Source organism: Scyliorhinus torazame, chromosome 15 (genome assembly GCF_047496885.1).
Source record: "Scyliorhinus torazame isolate Kashiwa2021f chromosome 15, sScyTor2.1, whole genome shotgun sequence".
In the NCBI taxonomy this organism is placed as follows: domain Eukaryota; kingdom Metazoa; phylum Chordata; class Chondrichthyes; order Carcharhiniformes; family Scyliorhinidae; genus Scyliorhinus; species Scyliorhinus torazame.
In genome coordinates, this window is record NC_092721.1 from 213,630,125 (window position 1) to 213,644,366 (window position 14,242).

The window sequence follows — 14,242 nt, forward strand, 5'->3', positions numbered from 1 at the left end:
GGTGACCAACCGAATCAGGGGTCTTCCACTCCCCCCGCCATCCCATCATGGAATCAGCCATTCCCACCTAAAGGGACTTCCCAGTAAATATTCAAAAAACACAGGTCAAGGGCCCACGCAAGATGGCCGCCACACACCCTCCTCAGAGTAAAACTAAATCAGTCCTATAATCATCAGTAAACTAACCCCTCCCCTCCCCAATTCCCACGAACATCGCACCCACCCATACAAATTGAAACCAAACCCAGGATCCAAACCCCCCCCCACCCCATCTCACTCCCGTTTACCAGCTTCATTTATTGCTGGGGCGGGCAGGACAAAAACGACAATGTTGCCCACCTTGAGGATGAAACATATTTCAGAATGCAGTCCCTTACCAGGACAGAATTCCAATGGGGGCCATATGCACCCCCCTCCCCATTCTATATACCTTGTACTTCACAAAGAAAATCCCCCTTTATTCACACAAACAGAAAAACAGATTTTATCAGCAAATATCAAAAACTATCTACAGGATATCACAACTACCATCCCAATCCACAGAAAACACAGATCATAGAACATAGAACATAGAACGATACAGCGCATTACAGGCACTTCGGCCCACCATGTTGCACCGAAACAAAAGCCATCTAACCTACACTATGCCATTATCATCCATATGTTCATCCAATAAACTTTTAAATGCCCTCAATGTTGGCGAGTTCACTACTGTTGCAGGTAGGGCATTCCACGGCCTCACCACTCTTTGCGTAAAGAACCTACCTCTGACCTCTGTCCTATATCTATTACCCCTCAGTTTAAAGCTATGTCCCCTCGTGCCAGCCATTTCCATCCGCGGGAGAAGGCTCTCACTGTCCACCCTATCTAACCCCCTGATCATTTTGTATGCCTCTATTAAGTCTCCTCTTAACCTTCTTCTCTCCAACGAAAACAACCTCAAGTCCATCAGCCTTTCCTCATAAGATTTTCCCTCCATACCAGGCAACATCCTGGTTTATCTCCTCTGCACCCGCTCCAAAGCCTCCACGTCCTTCCTATAATGCGGTGACCAGAACTGTACGCAATACTCCAAATGCGGCCGTACCAGAGTTCTGTACAGCTGCAACATGACCTCCTGACTCCGGAAGTCAATCCCTCGACCAATAAAGGCCAACACTCCATAGGCCTTCTTCACAACCCTATCAACCTGGGTGGCAACTTTCAGGGATCTATGTACATGGACACCTAGATCCCTCTGCTCATCCACACTTCCAAGAACTTTACCATTAGCCAAATATTCTGCATTCCTGTTATTCCTTCCAAAGTGAATCACCTCACACATCTCTACATTAAACTCCATTTGCCACCTCTCAGCCCAGCTCTGCAGCTTATCTATGTCCCTCTGTAACCTGCTACATCCTTCCTCACTGTCGACAACACCACCGACTTTAGTGTCGTCTGCAAATTTACTCACTCACCCTTCTGCGCCTTCCTCTAGGTCATTGATAAAAATGACAAACAGCAACGTGTCCAATACAGTAACTGGAGCCGAGTCCATGCTTTACAGTGAAGGTTTCCTGCCTTCTTCGCTGTCCGTTCACTCCTTGGCCAGCTTGGCTCCCACATCTTGGTAAATCCTCACGAGGTGCTCTCCCATGTCTACCCACGGTTTTCTTTGGCCCACTTAGGACCCACTCCTTCTCCCTAAAGCTGTGGAAGTGAACAATAAGTGATTGACGTGGCTTGTTCAGCTGAGGCTTCTGCCGTAGTGTTCGGTGGGCCCTGTCCAGCTCCAGAGGGGATGCAGATTTGACCTCGCCTATCATATTCTGAAACATCTGCTACAGGGGTGCGATTCTCCTGAAAATGTTTAATCTTACTGCTGGATTACCATCATTGTTTATCTTCTCACTCTTTTTTTGGTCTTTTGTTGGTTTTAAAAACTTTCCCAATCCTCTGGCTTACCTTTAATCTTTGCCACATTATGTTTTTTCTTTCAGTTTAATACTACCCTTCACTTCCTTGGCATGGTTGGTTTATCCCTTTTCTAGAATCTTTCTTCCTGACTGGGATATATTTTTGTTGTGATTCACGAACTATTTTCAGAAATGTCTGCCGTTGCTGATCCGTCCTTCCTGCTAAACCCCTTTCCCTGCCCACTGCAGCCAACTTTGCCATTATTTCTTTGTATTTCAGTTTAGCACAGTTGTTTCTGACCCATGTTTCTCACACTCAAACTACAAAGAACAAAGAAATGTACAGCACAGGAACAGGCCCTTCGGCCCTCCAAGCCCGTGCCAACCATACTGCCCGACTAAACTACAATCTTCTACACTTCCTGGGTCCGTATCCTTCTATTCCCATCCTATTCATATATTTGTCAAAATGCCCCTTAAATGTCCCTATCGTCCCTGCTTCCACTACCTCCTCCGGTAGCGAGTTCCAGGCACCCACTACCCTCTGCGTATAAAAAAAAACTGAATGTTAAATTCTACCATGTTATGGTCACTGTTTCCAAGGGATCCTTTGCTCTGAGATTGTTTACTAAACCTGCCTGATTATACATTACCAGATCCCAAACCGCCTGTGCCTTGGTTGGATCCACAACATATTGTTCTAGAAAACTGTCCCGAATACACTCTATGAATTCTTCCTCATGGCTAATCCTGCCAATTTATTTTACGCAATTCACATGAAGATTAAAGACACCTGTGATTAAAGAACTGCCTTTTTGCAATGCCCTCATTATCTCCTGATTTATTCCCTGTCCTACAGAATAACTCCTGTTTGGGGGCTTTATGCTCTCCCACCAGTGTCTTCTTCCCCTTGTTATTTCTTATCCCACTGATGTGGAATCTACATCTTCCGATCCAGGTAGCCAGTATTTAGTTTAGTTTTTCCAGACATTATTTGTTTAGAACTATTTATATCCAAGAGTGTACACCGGCTACTCTGTGTCTGAGGTTCTTGGTCATCTGACTTGGTATCATCGTTAACTTCATTGTCTCATTAACCCTTCACAGAGAAAATGTTTCCCATTGTGGGTAAATCTAGAGCTAGTAGGCACTGTTTCAAAATAAGTGTGTCCTAATTAAGACAGAAATGAGGAGGAACTTCTCTCTTTGAGGGCCGTTAATCTTTGGAATTCACTTCCTCAGAGGGCAGTGGAGGCTGGGTCATTGAGTGTATTCCAGGCTGAGTTAGACAGAGTTTTGATGGATTCGGGAGTCGAGGGTTATGGGGGACAGACAGGAAAGTGGAATTCAGGCCACATCAGTTCAACCAGGAATGGTGGAGCTGGCTGAATGGGCCCAATGGCCGCTTCCTGCTCCTAATTCTTATTTCTTATGACTGATGTTTTCTGGACCTTGCCCTGACCCCAGAAACTCTGGGGGGGGTCGGTGGCTCCCCATCACTCAGGCTGGCGGTGTGATTGGCAGGTTTCGGAGCCAGGCATTTTATTTACTTTTCATAGAACAAATAATATTGGGATTAACGAGTGACACAAATTTTGGGGATAATGACAAACTGATTGTGTAAGGCGAGTGAGGCGATGAAGTACAATGAGCAACTTATTGGACAGAGGGTTTAAATGGGGGGCACAATTAATGGATTTCATGGATGAGATGGTTTTGGGATGAGGAGTAAAATTACTGTCTTTCAGCTTCCATGGACAGACGTGATCCCTGTGATCGAGCTTCTACCTGGGCCCTCAGCATCCGACAGCGGCTGAACAGCAGAATCCAGGGGTGCAGGAAGCCTGATGGTCCAGACATCGATCTGTTAGTGGCTGAACTAATAAATACCTTCATCACTGTCATAAAAACAAACAGGAAGAGCTTGTGGCGTTACCTGTATGAGGTTTTACTCCTGACCGCACAGTACCGCAATTATCTGCGTGGCAAACCCCAGCTTCTGCGTCACCTTGAGAGCGTCTATTATCACTACGAGATTAACCGCGCCAAGCTCGCTGAGATCGACATCCTGGGAGCAATGGGCAAAGCTTTTCCCAGAGACACTTCCCCTTTGTACGAAAAGAACAGGAAGCCTGGCAGAACCCACATTGATGCCCGCCCTCGCTTGCCCCCACTTCCAGAGGAGCTCCTGTCCAATGCCCCGTTGCCCCACTTTGCCACACGGCGTGGTCCCTTTCTCCTGGAACAAGGCCTGCAGGATATTCAAGACCAGAAGCTGCTGTCTTTTGCAGATCTCCATCAATCAGTTGCCATTATCGGGGCCAGCACTGCACAACTAGAAGCTGCCTGGCAGTCTAAGCTGGGGCTAATGGCCAAGGCATTCCGAGTCAATTTAACCGGAGATTATAAGCACAAGTTGACTCAAACTGAGACAGCCGACAACAAAACAGAAAGGTAATTGTAACGTGTTCCTGTACAACTTCTCAGTCCCGTATCTTCCTACCTGCACTTGACAAGCTCACGACCTGCTGAAACCCTCAGCCATTCCCGAGTTAATACTCAACTTTAGTTTCCCATAACATTCCCGCTGGACACCTTCATTCCCCCTGCTGTAAATTTGATTTATCAAGTCTGGCTCCAAAAAATCTTGCTGCAAAGTCCATTTTGTCCATTAACAATGAGCTCACTGGGCAGCACAGTGGCTCAGTGGTTAGCACTGCTGCCTCACAGCGCTGAGGACGCGGGTTCAATCCCAGCCCTGGGTCACTGTCCGTGTGGAGTTTGCACATTCTCCCCGTGTCTGTGTGGGTCTCACCCCCACAACCCAAATATGTGCAGGTTAGGTGGATGGCCACGCTAAATTGCCCCTGAATTAGGAAAAAGAAAGAATTGGGTACATTCAATTTATAACAAAAAAAGACAATGAGGTCACCGATCCACAGTGCCTCCCAATTAAGCACAACCTCAATTTTAAATTTCTCCTGCCACGAATGTGTCATTTTAATGTGAGAACGTCTGTATTCACAGGAAGACTGTCTGTGTTCAGACAGAATGTTTGAGAGGCACAGTGGTTAGCACTGCTGCTTCACAGCTCCAGGGTCCCGGGTTCAATTCCGGCCTCGGGTGACTGTCTGCGGAGTTTGCACTTTCTCCCTGTGTGTGCGTGAGTTTCCTCCGGGTGCTCCGGTTTCCTACCACAGTACAATTGCCCCTAGTGGTGTTACTGAGTTACAGGGGTAGGGTGGAGGCGTGGTCTGAAGTAGGGTGCTCTTTCCAAGGGCTGCTGCCGACTTGATGGGCCAAATGGCGTCCTTCTGCACAGAATCTAGCACTCATGTGTCTGTGTTCACAGTGAGTGTGTCTGTGTTCACAGTGAGTGTGTGTGTCTACACAGTCAGTGTGTCTGTGTTCACAGTGAGTGTGTGTCGACACAGTCAGTGTGTCTGTTCACAGTGAATGTATCTGTATTCACAGTGTGTTTACACAGTGAGTGTGTCTGTTCACAGGGAGTGTGACTGTTCACAGTGAGTGTGTCTGTTCAAGGTTAGTGTGTGTGTTCACAGTGAGTGTGTCTGTGTTCACAGTGAGTGTGTCTGTGTTCACAGTGAGTGTCTGTTCCCAAGGAGTGTGTCTGTATTCACAGTGTGTGTCTGTTCTCCGGGAGTGTGTCTGTGTTCAAAGTTAGTGTGTCTGTGTTCACAATGAGTGTGTCTGTGTTCACAGTGAATGTGTCTGTGTTCACAGTGTGTGTCTGTTCACAGTGAGTGTGTCTGTACACAGTGAGTGTTTCTGTTCACAGGGAATGTGTCTGTTCACAGTGAGTGTGTCTGTATTCACAGTGTGTGTCTACACAGTGAGTGTGTCTGTTCACAGGGCGTGTGACTGTTCACAGTGAGTGTCTGTTCAAAGTTAGTGTGTGTGTGTCACAGTGAGTGTGTCTGTGTTCACAGTGAGTGTGTCTGTACACAGTGAGTGTGTCTGTTCACAGGGAGTGTGTGTGTTCATAGTGAGAGTGTCTCTGTTCACAGTGAGTGTGTCTCGGTTCGCAGTGAGTGTGTCGGTGATCACAGGGATGTGTGTATTCACAGTGAGAGTGCTGTGTTCAGAGTGAGAGTGTCTGTGTTCACAGTGAGCGTGTCTGTGTTCACAGTGAGCGTGTCTGTGTTCACAGGGATGTGTCTGTGTTCACAGGGATGTGTCTGTGTTCACAGTGAGTGTGTCTGTTCACAGTGAGAGTGTCTGTTCACAGTGAGCGTGTGTGTGTTCACAGTGAGAGTGTCTGTGTTCACAGTGAGTGTGTCTGTTCACAGTGAGAGTGCGTGTGTTCACAGTGAGTGTTTGTGTGTTCACAGTGAGAGTGTCTGTTCACAGTGAGCGTGTGTGTGTTCACAGTGAGAGTGTCTGTGTTCACAGTGAGTGTGTCTGTTCACAGTGAGAGTGCGTGTGTTCACAGTGAGTGTTTGTGTGTTCACAGTGAGAGTGCCTGTGTTCACAATGAGTGCGTGTGTGTTCACTGTGTATGTATGTGTTCACAGTGAGAGTGCCTGTGTTCACAATGAGTGTGTGTGTGTTCACATTGATCGTTAGATGTTTCAGTTGCTGTGATATGAAGAGTCTAAAGTTCTGTTCATTTTTCACAAACACACATTTATTTCCTTCCAACAGCCTTTGCACAAATCTCTCACTATACATCACCTGACAGAGGCCACCTGAAGCCCCTTTACATATCAGTGTCAATTAATGGATACTTAACATAAATGAGTCAACTAATTGCAATGTCTCTTAACCCATTACTTAACATTGAGTGTGTCTGTTCACAGTGAGTGTGCCTGTGTTCACCGTGAGTGTGTGTTCATAGAGAGTGTGTCTGTGTTCACAGTGAGTGAGCCTGTTCACAGTGAGAGTGCCTGTGTCCACAGTGAGTGTGTCTGTCCACAGTGAGTGTGTCTGTCCACAGTGAGATTGCCTGTGTTCACAGTGAGAGTGCCTGTGTTCACAGTGAGAGTGTCTGTTCACAGTGAGTGTGTCTGTGTTGACAGTGAGAGTGTCTGTTCACAGTGAGTGTGTCTGTGTTCACAGGGAGTGAATCTGTGTTCACAGTGAGTGTGTCTGTGTTCACTGTGAGTGTGTCTGTGTTCACAGTGAGTGGGTGTGAGTTCACAGTGAGTGTGTCTATTCTCAGTGAGTGTGTCTGTTCACCGTGAGTGTGTTCACAGTGAGTGTGTTTGTGTTCACAGTCAGTGTGTCCGTGTTCACAGTGAGTGCGTGCGTTCACAGTGAGTGTGCATGTGTTCACAGTGAGTGTGTCTGTTGACAGTGGGAGTGTGTGTGTTCACAGTGCGTGTGTCTGTGTTCACAATGAGTGCGTGTGTGTTCACTGAGTATGTATGTGTTCACAGTGAGTGTGTCTGTTGACAGTGAGAGTGTGTTTTCACAGTGATTGTGACTGTGTTCACAGTAAGAGTGTCTGTGTTCACAGTGAGTGTGTCTGTGTTCACAGTGAGTGTGTCTGTGTTCACAGTGAGTGTGTCTGTGTTCACAGTGGGTGTGTCTGCGTTCACAGTGAGATTGGGTGTTCACAGTGAGTGTGCCTGTGTTCACAATGAGTGCCTGTGTTCACATTGAGTGTGCCTGGCAGGGAGAAGGTGCCTGTTCACAGTGTGTGGCTGCGCTCACAAATAGTGTGTGTGAGTGTTCACACTGGCTGTGTGTGTTGTCACAGTGAGTGTGTTGACTGTGTGTGTGGTCACAGTGAGTGTGTCTGTTCACAGTGAGTGTGTCTCTGTTTACAGTGAGTGTGCCTGTGTTCACAGTGAGTGTGTCTGTTCACAGTGAGTGTGTCTCTGTTTACAGTGAGTGTGTCTCTGTTTACAGTGAGTGTGTCTGTGTTCACAGTGAGTGTGTGTGTTCACGTTGAGTGTGTCTGTTCACAATGAATGTGCATGTGTTCGCAGGGAGTGTGTCTGTGTTTACCATGAGTGTGTGTGTTCACTGAGTGTGTCTGTGTTCACAGTGAGTGTGCATGTGTTCACAGGGAGTGTGTCTGTGTTCACCATGAGTGTGTGTGTTCACAGTGAGTGTGGCTGTGTTCGCAGGGAGTGTGTCTGTGTTCACAGTAAGTGTGTCTGTGTTTACTGAGTGTGGCTGTGTTCACAGTGAGTGTGTCTGTGTCCACACTGAGTGTGTCTGTGTTCACACTGAGTGTGTCTGTGTTCGTAGTGAGTGTGTCTGTGTTTGTAGTGAGTGTGTGTCTGTTAACAGTGAGTGTATGTGTTGACAATCAGTGTGTGTGTGTGATTAAAGTGAGTCTGTCTGTGTTCACAGTGAGTGTGTGTTCACAGTGAGTGTGTGTTCACAGTGAGTGTGTGTTCACAGTGAGTGTGTGTTCATAGGGAGTGAGTCCGTGTTCACAGTGAGTGTGTTTGTGTTCACAGTGAGTGCGTGTGTTCACAGTGAGTGTGTGTATTCACAGTGAGTGTATCTGTGTTCATAGTGAGTGTGTCTGTTGACAGTGAGAGTGTGTGTCTGTCCACAGTGAGTGTGTCTGTCCACAGTGAGTGTGTCTGTCCACAGTGAGTGTGTCTGTCCACAGTGAGTGTGTCTGTCCACAGTGAGTGTGTCTGTTCACACTGAGTGTGTGTGTATTCACAGTGAGTGTGTGTTCACAGTGAGTGTGCCTGTGTTCACAGTGAGTGCATCTGTGTTCGCAGTGAGTGTGTTCACAGTGAGTGTGTCTGTGTTCACAGTGAGTGTGTCTGTGTTCACAGTGAGTGTGTGTTCACAGTGAGTGTTTGTGTGTTCACAGTGAGAGTGCCTGTGTTCACAATGCGTGCGTGTGTGTTCACTGTGTATGTATGTGTTCACAGTGAGAGTGCCTGTGTTCACAATGAGTGTGTGTGTTCACATTGATCGTTAGATGTTTCAGTTGCTGTGATATGAAGAGTCTAAAGTTCTGTTCATTTTTCACAAACACACATTTATTTCCTTCCAACAGCCTTTGCACAAATCTCTCACTATACATCACCTGACAGAGGCCACCTGAAGCCCCTTTACATATCAGTGTCAATTAATGGATACTTAACATAAATGAGTCAACTAATTGCAATGTCTCTTAACCCATTATTTAACATTGAGTGTGTCTGTTCACAGTGAGTGTGCCTGTGTTCACCGTGAGTGTGTGTTCATAGAGAGTGTGTCTGTGTTCACAGTGAGTGAGCCTGTTCACAGTGAGAGTGCCAGTGTCCACAGTGAGAGTGCCTGTGTCCACAGTGAGTGTGTCTGTCCACAGTGAGAGTGCCTGTGTTCACAGTGAGAGTGCCTGTGTTCACAGTGAGAGTGTCTGTTCACAGTGAGTGTGTCTGTGTTGACAGTGAGAGTGTCTGTTCACAGTGAGTGTGTCTGTGTTCACAGGGAGTGAATCTGTGTTCACAGTGAGTGTGTCTGTGTTCACAGTGAGTGGGTGTGAGTTCACAGTGAGTGTGTCTGTATTCTCAGTGAGTGTGTCTGTTCACCGTGAGTGTGTTCACAGTGAGTGTGTTTGTGTTCACAGTCAGTGTGTCCGTGTTCACAGTGAGTGCGTGCGTTCACAGTGAGTGTGCATGTGTTCACAGTGAGTGTGTCTGTTGACAGTGGGAGTGTGTGTGTTCACAGTGCGTGTGTCTGTGTTCACAATGAGTGCGTGTGTGTTCACTGAGTATGTATGTGTTCACAGTGAGTGTGTCTGTTGACAGTGAGAGTGTGTTTTCACAGTGATTGTGACTGTGTTCACAGTAAGAGTGTCTGTGTTCACAGTGAGTGTGTCTGTGTTCACAGTGAGTGTGTCTGTGTTCACAGTGAGTGTGTCTGTGTTCACAGTGGGTATGTCTGCGTTCACAGTGAGATTGGGTGTTCACAGTGAGTGTGCCTGTGTTCACAATGAGTGTCTGTGTTCACATTGAGTGTGCCTGGCAGGGAGAATGTGCCTGTTCACAGTGTGTGGCTGCGCTCACAAATAGTGTGTGTGAGTGTTCACACTGGCTGTGTGTGTTGTCACAGTGAGTGTGTTGACTGTGTGTGTGGTCACAGTGAGTGTGTCTGTTCACAGTGAGTGTGTCTCTGTTTACAGTGAGTGTGCCTGTGTTCACAGTGAGTGTGTCTGTTCACAGTGAATGTGTCTCTGTTTACAGTGAGTGTGTCTGTGTTCACAGTGAGTGTGTCTGTGTTCACGTTGAGTGTGTCTGTTCACAATGAATGTGCATGTGTTCGCAGGGAGTGTGTCTGTGTTTACCATGAGTGTGTGTGTTCACAGTGAGTGTGTCTGTGTTCGCAGGGAGTGTGTCTGTGTTCACAGTGAGTGTGTCTGTGTTCACTGAGTGTGGCTCTGTTCACAGTGAGTGTGTCTGTGTCCACACTGAGTGTGTCTGTGTTCACAGTGAGTGTGTCTGTGTTCGTAGTGAGTGTGTCTGTGTTTGTAGTGAGTGTGTGTCTGTTAACAGTGAGTGTATGTGTTGACAATCAGTGTGTGTGTGTGATTAAAGTGAGTCTGTCTGTGTTCACAGTGAGTGTGTGTGTTCACAGTGAGTGTGTGTTCAATGTGAGTATGTGTGTTCACAGTGAGTGTGTGTTCACAGTGAGTGTGTGTTCATAGGGATTGAGTCCGTGTTCACAGTGAGTGTGTTTGTGTTCACAGTGAGTGCGTGTGTTCTCAGTGAGTGTCTGTGTGTTCACAGTGAGTGTGTGTTCATAGGGAGTGAGTCTGTGTTCACAGGGAGTGAGTCTGTGTTCACAGTGAGTGTGTTTGTGTTCACAGTGAGTGCGTGTGTTCAGTGAGTGTGTGTGTTCACAGGGTGTGAGTCTGTGTTCACAATGAGTGTGCCTGTGTTCACAGTGAGTCTGTGTGTTCACAGTGAGTGTGTGTTCATAGGGAGTGAGTCTGTGTTCACAGGGAGTGAGTCTGTGTTCACAGTGAGTGTGTTTGTGTTCACAGTGAGTGCGTGTGTTCACAGTGAGTGTGTGTTCACAGGGTGTGAGTGTGTTCACAGTGAGTGTGCCTGTGTTCACAGTGAGCATGTCTGTATTCACAGGGAGTGTGTGTGTGTTCACAGTGAGCATGTCTGTATTCACAGGGAGTGTGTGTGTGTTCACAGTGAGTGTCTGTTCACAGTGAGTGTGTCTGTGTTCACAGTGAGTGTGTGTGTTCACAGTGAGTGTGTGTGTGTTCACAGTGAGTGTGTGTTCACCGTGAGTGTGTATGTTCACAGTGAGTGTGTGTGTTCACAGAGAGTGAGTCTGTGTTCACAGTGAGCGTGCCTGTGTTCACAGTGAGTGTGTATGTTCACAGTGAGTGTGTGTTCACAGTGAGTGTGTGTGTGTTCACAGTGAGTGCGTGTGTTCACAGTGAGTGCGTGTGTTCACAGGGAGTGCGTGTGTTCACAGGGAGTGTGTGTGTATTCACAGTGAGTGTCTGTTCACAGTGAGTGTGTCTGTGTTCACAGTGAGTGTGTGTGTTCACAGTGAGTGTGTGTGTGTTCACAGTGAGTGTGTGTTCACAGTGAGTGTGTTCACAGTGAGTGTGTATGTTCACAGTGAGTGTGTCTGTGTTCACAGTGAGCGTGTCTGTGTTCACAGTGAGTGTAGCTGTTCACAGTGTGTGTGTATGTTCACAGTGAGTGTGTCTGTGTTCACAGTGAGTGTGTGTGTTCACAGTGAGCGTGTCTGTGTTCACAGTGAGCGTGTCTGTGTTCACAGTGAGTGTGTATGTTCACAGTGAGCGTGTGTGTTCACAGTGAGCGTGTCTGTGTTCACAGTGAGTGTGTATGTTCACAGTGAGTGTGTGTGTTCACAGTGAGCGTGTCTGTGTTCACAGTGAGTGTGTATGTTCACAGTGAGTGTGTGTGTTCACAGTGAGTGTGTCTGTGTTCACAGTGAGCGTGTCTCTGTTCACAGTGAGTGTGTGTGTTCACAGTGATTGTGTGTGTGTTCACAGTGAGTGTGTATGTTCACAGTGAGTGTGTGTGTTCACAGAGAGTGAGTCTGTGTTCACAGTGAGCGTGTCTGTGTTCACAATGAGTGTGTATGTTCACAGTGAGTGTGTGTGTTCACAGTGAGTGTGTCTGTGTTCACAGTGAGCGTGTCTGTGTTCACAGTGAGTGTAGCTGTTCACAGTGTGTGTGTCTGTTCACAGTGAGTGTGTCTGTGTTCACAGTGGGTGTGTCGGTGTTCAGTGAGTGTAGCTGTTCACAGTGTGTGTGTCTGTTCACAGTGAGTGTGTCTGTGTTCACAGTGAGTGTGTCGGTGTTCACAGTGAGTGAGTCTGTGTTCACAGTGAGAGTGCATGTGTCCACAGTGAGTGTGTCTGTTCACAGTGAGAGTGCCTGTATTCACAATGAGTGTGTGTGTGTTCACATTGATCGTTAGACGTTTCAGTTGCTGTGATATGAAGAGTCTAAAGTTCTGTTCATTTTTCACAAACACACATTTATTTCCTTCCAACAGCCTTTGCACAAAACTCTAACTATACATCACCTGACAGAGGCCACCTGAAGCCCCTTTACATATCAGTGTCAATTAATAGATACTTAACATAAATGAGAAAACTAATTGCAATGTCTCTTAACACATTACTTAACATTGAGTGTGTCTGTTCACAGTGAGTGTGTTTGGGTTCACAGTGAGAGTGTCTGTGTTCACAGTGAGTGGGTCTGTGTTCACAGGGAGAGTGTGATCACAGTGAGTGTGTCTGTTCACAGTCAGTGTGTCTGTGTTCACAGTGAGTGTGTGTGTTCACAGTGAGCGTGTCTGTGTTCACAGTGAGCGTGTCTGTGTTCACAGTGAGTGTGTATGTTCACAGTGAGTGTGTGTGTTCACAGTGAGCGTGTCTGTGTTCACAGTGAGTGTGTATGTTCACAGTGAGTGTGTGTGTTCACAGTGAGCGTGTCTGTGTTCACAGTGAGTGTGTATGTTCACAGTGAGTGTGTGTGTTCACAGTGAGTGTGTCTGTGTTCACAGTGAGCGTGTCTCTGTTCACAGTGAGTGTGTGTGTTCACAGTGAGTGTGTGTGTGTTCACAGTGAGTGTGTATGTTCACAGTGAGTGTGTGTGTTCACAGAGAGTGAGTCTGTGTTCACAGTGAGCGTGTCTGTGTTCACAGTGAGTGTGTATGTTCACAGTGAGTGTGTGTGTTCACAGTGAGTGTGTCTGTGTTCACAGTGAGCGTGTCTGTGTTCACAGTGAGCGTGTCTGTGTTCACAGTGAGTGTAGCTGTTCACAGTGTGTGTGTCTGTTCACAGTGAGTGTGTCTGTGTTCACAGTGGGTGTGTCGGTGTTCAGTGAGTGTAGCTGTTCACAGTGTGTGTGTCTGTTCACAGTGAGTGTGTCTGTGTTCACAGTGAGTGTGTCGGTGTTCACAGTGAGTGAGTCTGTGTTCACAGTGAGAGTGCATGTGTCCACAGTGAGTGTGTCTGTTCACAGTGAGAGTGCCTGTATTCACAATGAGTGTGTGTGTGTTCACATTGATCGTTAGACGTTTCAGTTACTGTGATATGAAGAGTCTAAAGTTCTGTTCATTTTTCACAAACACACATTTATTTCCTTCCAACAGCCTTTGCACAAAACTCTAACTATACATCACCTGACAGAGGCCACCTGAAGCCCCTTTACATATCAGTGTCAATTAATAGATACTTAACATAAATGAGAAAACTAATTGCAATGTCTCTTAACACATTACTTAACATTGAGTGTGTCTGTTCACAGTGAGTGTGTTTGGGTTCACAGTGAGAGTGTCTGTGTTCACAGTGAGTGGGTCTGTGTTCACAGGGAGAGTGTGATCACAGTGAGTGTGTCTGTTCACAGTCAGTGTGTCTGTGTTCACAGTGAGTGTGTGTGTTCACAGTGAGCGTGTCTGTGTTCACAGTGAGCGTGTCTGTGTTCACAGTGAGTGTGTATGTTCACAGTGAGTGTGTGTGTTCACAGTGAGCGTGTCTGTGTTCACAGTGAGTGTGTATGTTCACAGTGAGTGTGTGTGTTCACAGTGAGCGTGTCTGTGTTCACAGTGAGTGTGTATGTTCACAGTGAGTGTGTGTGTTCACAGTGAGTGTGTCTGTGTTCACAGTGAGCGTGTCTCTGTTCACAGTGAGTGTGTGTGTTCACAGTGAGTGTGTGTGTGTTCACAGTGAGTGTGTATGTTCACAGTGAGTGTGTGTGTTCACAGAGAGTGAGTCTGTGTTCACAGTGAGCGTGTCTGTGTTCACAGTGAGTGTGTATGTTCACAGTGAGTGTGTGTGTTCACAGTGAGTGTGTCTGTGTTCACAGTGAGCGTGTCTGTGTTCACAGTGAGTGTAGCTGTTCACAGTGTGTGTGTCTGTT

General features: G+C 46.8%; 1 protein-coding gene across 1 annotated transcript in view; it reads left to right on the forward strand.

The window, feature by feature from the left end:
* The window catches only part of LOC140391352 (dynein heavy chain domain-containing protein 1-like), a 225,875-nt gene that overhangs the window by 2,749 nt on the left and 208,884 nt on the right, over nucleotides 1–14,242 (forward strand). The window contains exon 2 of the mRNA XM_072475931.1: nucleotides 3,647–4,352. Coding sequence (XP_072332032.1) covers nucleotides 3,647–4,352 — 706 coding nt within the window. The remainder of the gene's footprint in view (nucleotides 1–3,646; nucleotides 4,353–14,242) is intronic.